At 46.5% G+C, this 7,411-nt stretch overlaps 1 protein-coding gene across 1 annotated transcript; it reads right to left on the bottom strand.

Annotated features, from left to right (window-relative positions):
* Positions 1–490: 490 nt before the first annotated feature.
* Positions 491–7,164, bottom strand: PXMP4 (peroxisomal membrane protein 4). Its single transcript, XM_050907313.1, has 4 exons — positions 7,049–7,164; positions 6,561–6,623; positions 5,775–5,973; positions 491–4,784 (listed from the first exon to the last, which is right to left on the bottom strand). Exons 1-4 carry the CDS (start codon positions 7,162–7,164, stop codon positions 4,521–4,523), a joined length of 642 nt encoding a protein of 213 aa, XP_050763270.1. The 3' UTR covers positions 491–4,520.
* Positions 7,165–7,411: the final 247 nt, after the last annotated feature.

The raw sequence follows: 7,411 nt of genomic DNA, 5'->3' as shown, positions 1-7,411 counted from the left end.
GTTACCTCCTCCAACAATCTGGTATGAACACACAGGTTGAAAATTCAAGATTAGCACCCCTAAAATATTAACAGTGGCAGACAGACACTACGCTGGATAGCATTACGCCTTATTTTCTCTCCTCCCTTATCTGCTGGATTTCAAAACCAGCACCAGAAAACCAAACACATTCTGCTCAGGTTGGCATGATCCAGGAAGACAAACACAACCTGACAAACAGGAAACAGCATGCGGCTCGGGGTATTATCCAAAGGTCGTATTTGTGCTGATGCAGTGAAAATGAGTTTGAGTCACAGCAGCTGCTCCTGTGTGAGGGCATCTGCACGGGGTTCTGGTTACTCCGCTAGCACCAGCAATCGACAATGGCTCCCAACTGGCTGCAGAGCTTAGCATGCACAGGGGACCCTCTTGCAGTCACAGGGGGCCCCCACGGACACCTGGTTTTGGTCTACTTCAGCAGCCAGAGATCATCCCCACACTTCTACCCCCCACCCGGCTCGGTTTAAAGCAGAGCTTGAACTAGTCTACCAGGGCAAGAAAGTCTCGCAGCACCAATATCAAAGCTCTTCTGCAGCCTCTCCCTCCTGAGCCAGCTGTCCAGAGCAGAGGTGGTTATTGCCCAGACACACAGACGGCGACCGGGACCATCACGCTGCGAACACAGGTTCGCACCTTAGAGCAGCAGCAACCTCCGTAAGCACTTCTCTGCGGCACTAATTGGACAAGCACAAGTTTTTCTTTCAGAAATATCCTCCCCTTAACTGAAAGGATCAAACGCAGTACAGAAAACCTTAGCTAACCCAAATGTCATGCAGCCATTTAATTTTCACCTTTGTTAAATAATGTAATTGTCCCAGAAACGGTTCTTCAGCGATCCTGGCAGCCAGCACTAGCATACAAGCTGTCCTCCAGAGAGAAGTGAAGCACAGTGGGTATGCTAGGGCAGCATGCAGCGGCAGTAAATAACCCTGAGCTTGCTTTGTTCCTTCATAAAATAAATGATTAATAGCTCAGTATAGTCGGTCTGCTATTCAAGGCTTGCTGAAAACTTTTGATCAGTTTGATTCATTAACCTTTAAAACTGCCTCTAAAAGAGGCTTAAAATCTGAAGGAGAAGCATCATTTTAAAATGAACACTTCAATTTCATCCAGTCAATCCTAATTTTTGACAAACTGAGCTGAGCATTGAGACACTCTGCTCCTCTTTAGTAGCACTCAGCATCTCATGGTCAGGTGTCGAGGAAGAAATAACAAGGGAAAATAAAGTTGATGTAGACAAACAAACCCATGTTCATCTTAAAATTCAAAACCGACCAGGGCTGGGGGGAAAAAGTGGCACTTCTTTGTGATTCTTAAGCATTTGGCCGATTCGCAGGTGGCTTCCCAACTGTCTCTTTATTTCTTTTGGTTTTAATGCTAATAAAAAAGGAACACAAACAGAGGACTCAATTCGCCACACAATGCACTGGGGGAGGGCAGGGAGTGTAACTTACGTATCCGAAAAGTCTGACTCAGACAAATTACTTCTAGTTCACTTCCTTACTACACGCCCGCATTGTTCCAACACCTTGGTAGCATAAGGGGTTCATCCCCAGCTATCTGGTCACAGAAACAGCAATGCCGACTAATGCCGTTAAAGAACTGTTCCAATTACTTCCCTGGGGAAAGAACTGACTTGCAGCTTAACGTCCTGCCCCAACGCAGCAGGAAAACCAACCGTCCGCAAACGCCTGGCTAATGGCTGCTGCTACACAGGCCCCGCTCCCGGGACGAGCTGCAGTTTGTCTTCCAGGGACGGCAGCTGGTTCCTGGATCACAAGTACAGATGGTTGGAGGCTCGGGCACTATTTGCTTTGAAAGTGAGGTTGGTGATAGATTCCCAAGAGCAAAAGGGCATTTTGAACCAAGGACAACCGATGGCCACTGCTGCCAGGCTGATACTAGAAACTTGCTATTGGCTTGCCTTTGCCATCTAGAGAGGACAGAGATACTACGGTAGTGTAAAAAGGACAGGACAGGTCACTGGTCCTTCCCGAGGCCAGAGAAGTGCTTCACAAGCAGCCACGTGGTTGCACTGCTAGAACTACTAGCAGAAGAAAATTATTTCACCTCTAAGGGAATCACAAGCCTTTCTCAGAGAAAGGAATGCCAGCTATAAATTAAAAAAAGGTTAAAAACTTCTTATAGACACACGGCTTACACAACCAGCCTGTACCATCTTTTGCTATGATAACTATACACGGTCAAGGATTTGTGAGTCTAATAGTTTTAGGGAGAAATTCTCAAGCCATAGCTGTCAGATTGTGGAAGGGTTTTCTGAAATCCCATCAAAGCCTGTAGGAATTTAGCAATATTAGCAGAATACTAACATTCTTATTTGGAACAATGTTGAGGCTTCTGACATAGAGTGCTGCACTCGTGCTGCTTCAGATATCCAGCAGTGGTGCAAATAAAGATACAATGTTTATAAAGAAATCAGACCTCACCTGTAGCTTCAGCATTTTTTCTGTACTTGAATCTTTAAGCTTATCTGCACCAAGCAAAATATTTAACTACAAAGAAACAAAACCAATTCCTAACTTCTATAGCTTTCCTGGGGTCTATCTGATTAAATATGGATCGGTGTTCAAATTCAAGTCTTCAGTACAGACTGTAATAGCAGGTGAAGTTAAAAGTTAAAGGTACCACAGACAGTCATTATGGCAAAGCCTGTCTTTCGGGCATCAAACATCATGAGCACAAAGCAGCGTCCGTCTCGACACTGTAAGATCTCACAGTGATGTAGTTGGACTCGGTGCTAGATTCAGTTCAAGAGCCAGAAGACTCTATTCCTACTCCACCTGAGCCACTCAGGATGCAATTCAATCCCAAACATCGCAGCACCAGACAGACTAGGGGGAGGGGAACATTTCACTCTCCCTCTTGCTGACACAGAGAGTGGAAAAATAAAGAGCAAAGCAGCACTCAGAATATGTGTAATAGTAATAAAAGAGCTTAGCAGGACAAGGAAAAATGACTTAAGAAGAAAGTGAGAATTTTTTTCTGCTCAGAAGCTACCTGAACTTAAGTGTATTGCTTCAGTCATACCATTGAATAGGACAAATTGCTAGAGCCTGGAGTGTAAAGAGACTGCAAAAGACAATGAAGAACAGCATCAGCGGGATTATGAAATGACATGGTCAGGTCAGGATGGAAAAGCGGATGGGTACAGGGAGAGCGAACAAAATAGTCCCGACTGAGCCAAAAGGGAACGGTTAGCACAGGGAACTTAATGACTCTTGTGAATATCACCACATAAAACCAGTCCATCAGGAATTATTTTCATGTACATCATTAAGTGAATGGTATAGTGTTATATGGTAGTGTGCTTTGCACTATTAACAGGTTGAATTTATTAATTTTAAAACAGTTTTGTTCTTTCTCAGCTATCTAGTCAATCTTCTGTTAAAGCCCAGTGTGTGCTGCACTATTCCTGTGGCTCAGCAGTGTATTTTTAAGAGGAAGATTCACTCGTATATTCATCTGTGGCCTCAACCTGGCTCAGCAACAAGCCTGCACAAACTACAGGTACATTCAAGTTTGATTACAGCTAACACATGCCACTGCTGTGGAGGATAGATTCTGGACCTAAAAGAAACCCACGTGCTTATCTTCCACCAAAATAAAAGTGCTTGTTAGAAGCGTTGCTCGCTTCTACATATAAAGTACTCAGTGTGATATCTGAGGGCGTGCAATGCGCCTCAGCCTGTTTCCAAAGGAGTCTAAGTTGTGTAACTGTTTTTGGTATTTAGTTCAAGCAGCTTTCACAAGTAAGTTTAAAGTAATTACAGGGTATTAATTAGTGCACTCTGCAGAGGGACAGATTCAGCCCAAGTGCATGAAAGAAACCGAGCAAAAATAGTCCTTCCAAGCCTGATTCACCAGGCTTGTACCAGACAATCTTAACAGTTTTATTCTCAAACATCTTATTGTCTCTCTGATGGAAAACTGCAGAGAAACTCTCTTAAGGAGCACACAGCTGTCCTTGTAATAGTTTAAACAAGATTTCCGGTCATCCACAGAAATCAAGAAATTATGTCCCTGCTTTCAGACCCGAGCAGGTCCCCCACTCCCATCACGCTACGGTTAGCACAGCAGCACAGAAAAATGCTTCTGTCTTGCGAGCATTCAGACGATCCCTAGAACATTTTTTCATAATTAGACATACTCTCCACTTACTGTCAGGCTGTCATTTTATAAGTATGTTTAGTTTCTTAAAAAACAAAAAATCCAAAAGCCATACTTGTAGGGAAAATAAGGCCTCTCTTAAAAAAGACTGCAACAAGTTTCTGTGGGGTATTTACTGGCTCTAAACAGAGCCAAGAGAAGACCAATCAGAACATTTTGGCCTGGACACAAGAGGCAACTCTGCTTGATAGATATTAATTTAAAAAAATTACCAGTCAAGAGCAACAGCATAATCTTTTCTCTTAGCTGCTGGAAGGTACCGTCCCATTCAAAGGTGTTTTACAATGAACCACCTACTTGCTGTCTGTCCTTTTGTTATAAATGAGAAAGTCAGAAATGTCATGCCATACATTACTGTCATCATACAGGTAGGTCATGGAGGACTGCAGAGAAGGCTGCAGAGTTTGCCGGTGGTATTCAAAGAGCCAGAGAACTATCCCCCATATCAGAGCAGCGACAAGCGGAAAGGGATCCTGCTTTGGCTGTGGGACATAGCCCTTTTCCACTGCCAGCCGAGACAAGCCGAACAGGATACGAGACAGCAGGTACATAATGATCTGCATGAAGAGAAAATCCAAAGAACATTACGTAAATAACGTGGCCAGATATACTAGCCAGGTTAAGTGATTTAGAAGCGATAAGCCAGGCAAGAGGGGTGGAAACAATTTACCCAACTTAAAAGCAAACAGGTTGTAGGTTCACATATCAAGCAGTCTTTATAACTGGAGATGTTTGTGTCTTCCCTGTGTCCTCAAAGTCCTACTTCTCTGCTGGTGCTCTAATTTAGTAATCAACAAGTTACACTTAATGCAACACATCTTTGCAGTTGCACAACTTTTGTCGTTGCTCAGTTAATGCAACCTCAGATGCTGCTGCTGATAGAATAGTCACGGAGCAGCCCTGCTAACCTGCCAAGCAGATACAAACTCGGGAGTCTGGACACATCCTAAAACCAGACTGAAGGTATGCTCTTGCAGGGCATTGCATAAGTAGAACACTTTTGATTAATCCGCATCTGTGTGTTTTACTGACTGATTCATCTGCGACTGTGCGTTAACAACCAGCTTTAAATCAAACGTCCCCTGAGCAGCTTTTGTCAGTTTAACCAGTTTAGTTAAGTGTAGCTCAGTAACCGATTGTGCTCTACACTCACAACATTCAAGCTACAGGATTTAACCCTGCGAGTAGGCAGACTAGGAGCGCACGCAGTCGGTTACCACAGCTCAGATGACAGGTGGGGTAACCCAACGGCTTTGGATTGCGTGACTGCCTGCCTTCCTAGGTATACGAGTGCAGCTCTGGAGGTAAACCTGGGCTTTTAGCGCTCAAACTGCACACACCGTTCACGGAGGCACACAACCACCTCTAGGATTTGAGTGCAGAGCAGCTAAAACAAAAACTTGTGCGAAGAGGAATATGGTAAAAGAGTAATGCTACACGGTAAGAACCACCAGAAACATGCCAGGCTATACCAACCACTTCCTGGCATATCATCATCCATCTGTTGGGTTTTTTTTATCAAGGAAACTTTCAACGAACGCATTTACCTGGCTGTTGATGGGATTGTTCTCACCGAACACTAGCCAACCCCCAATGCAGGCTGCAAAGAAAGAATGAAATGGAATTTTTTTCCCCTGTAGTCGGGACTGCAACGCCATCAGCCCCTTGTAGGTGAACACAAAATACGCCAAGTTCCGGGAATGAGTGTACGTAGCCTGAGCAATCGATTTCAATTTCTCTCTTAAACTGAAGAAAAGAAACAGACAATTAGGAGAGCAAAAAGGCAGGACCACTGCAGTCACTCTGCCTGGACACTATGCCCCTCTGGCCTGCCCATCTAGAGTAATAGCTTGGGCACCCCACAGAACATCTTGTGAGGCAGGAGAAATCCCTTCACCTCCGGCTCACTCATCAGAATACAGCTCTACTTCGGCTGCGGACTGTGCTTCTAATTCTATGACTAGTCAAGCAGCCTTTTTTTTTTTTATTATTTTTTGCCTCAGTGCAAACCTCTGGCATAAGCGGGGAAAGCCACAAGGTGCACTGCTATAGTTTGGCTTCCCTGATTTGAACGGAGAGCAGAGTGCTGCTGTTTGCATCTGCTAATTTCTCCTCTGCCCACTGGTTCTCATCAACCATGAGTGGTTGACCCCCATGACTATGGATATTTGTGTGTGCATATGAGCTGACCTGCTTAGCTATCAGAACAATGGGCTACGAACATGGCTCACATATCTTTCTGCTCTTTCAGCCCTCTGGAAACATGAAAAATTGAATGCTTGAATAAAAGCATTCTAAGTAGTAACGCAGAAATACAGAACTAGGGTTCGTACCTTCCGCTCTTGAACAGGAAAGTCATCACCAGGGCATGCGGGGCACGAATTTTTGCTCCATAACTGCAAAAGTGAATAGGTATTTCAGAGTTTTTGTATTATACTGTGAAATGACTGTATTTCTATTCCACTGACAGCAAAAAGATGCTACTTAAGCAACTACATCTTACTTTTAAGTCAGCCCAGTGGCAGCAGCACACCAAACCAGAAAGAGCCCAGGCCACAGGCTTAAGAAAACATACACCCCAATAGGCCAGGCCCAAAGGTGACCCCAAATCCAGTTAAAACCCCGCCTATCGGTGAGGGAGACGGAAACGCCTCTCCTGAACTTCTACCACAACAGCCCCGTCCTCCTTACGGGCAAGGAGGGCACACGGCGGCCTTCCCGCGGCCCTCGGGGCGACTGGGCGCGGAGGGAACCGAGACACCCTCCCCCCACACACACCGGGCCCGGCGCCCCCCCCCCCAGCCGCCCCCACCGCACTCACACGGCCCCGTTGCGGAAGCCCTTGAGGACGGCGAGCGCGGCGCGGTAGCGGCGCTGCTGCAGGAGGGCGTTGGCGGCACGGAGCAGGGCGCGGAGCGCGTCCCCGCCGCCGGCCATGGCGCACCTCCCGCCGGGACCGGCCTGGGCTGCCGACAGCGCGCACGCTTCCGGGGGCGCGGCCCCACTCGCCGTGTGCATAGGCTCTCCCGGCTGTCCATCGGCGCTCTTGGCCAATAGGCGGCGCCACCTTAACCGCTCATTGGTGGGGAGCGTCTGTCTTGCAGCCAATGGGAGACGCGCGGAGCGTCCCGCTCATGCCCTCCCGCTGAGGGCGGCGGTGGGGCAGCGCTCGCCGCTGTCGGCC

This window comes from Gymnogyps californianus, chromosome 17 (genome assembly GCF_018139145.2).
Source record: "Gymnogyps californianus isolate 813 chromosome 17, ASM1813914v2, whole genome shotgun sequence".
In the NCBI taxonomy this organism is placed as follows: domain Eukaryota; kingdom Metazoa; phylum Chordata; class Aves; order Accipitriformes; family Cathartidae; genus Gymnogyps; species Gymnogyps californianus.
Note: the sequence above shows the minus strand (reverse complement) of the source record. Positions and strands in the feature narration are given on the sequence as shown.

What these genes read in the sequence shown, in the direction of transcription:
- PXMP4 (XM_050907313.1), bottom strand. Translation starts at nt 7,164, where the DNA reads ATGGCCGGCGGCGGGGACGCGCTCCGCGCCCTGCTCCGTGCCGCCAAC. An exon ending in GGCTTCCGCAACGGGGCCGT is followed by an intron (nt 6,624 to 7,048) that starts GTGAGTGCGGTG and finishes TCACTTTTGCAG; the next exon opens with TTATGGAGCAAAAATTCGTG. An exon ending in ACAATCCCATCAACAGCCAG is followed by an intron (nt 4,785 to 5,774) that starts GTAAATGCGTTC and finishes CTCTTCATGCAG; the next exon opens with ATCATTATGTACCTGCTGTC.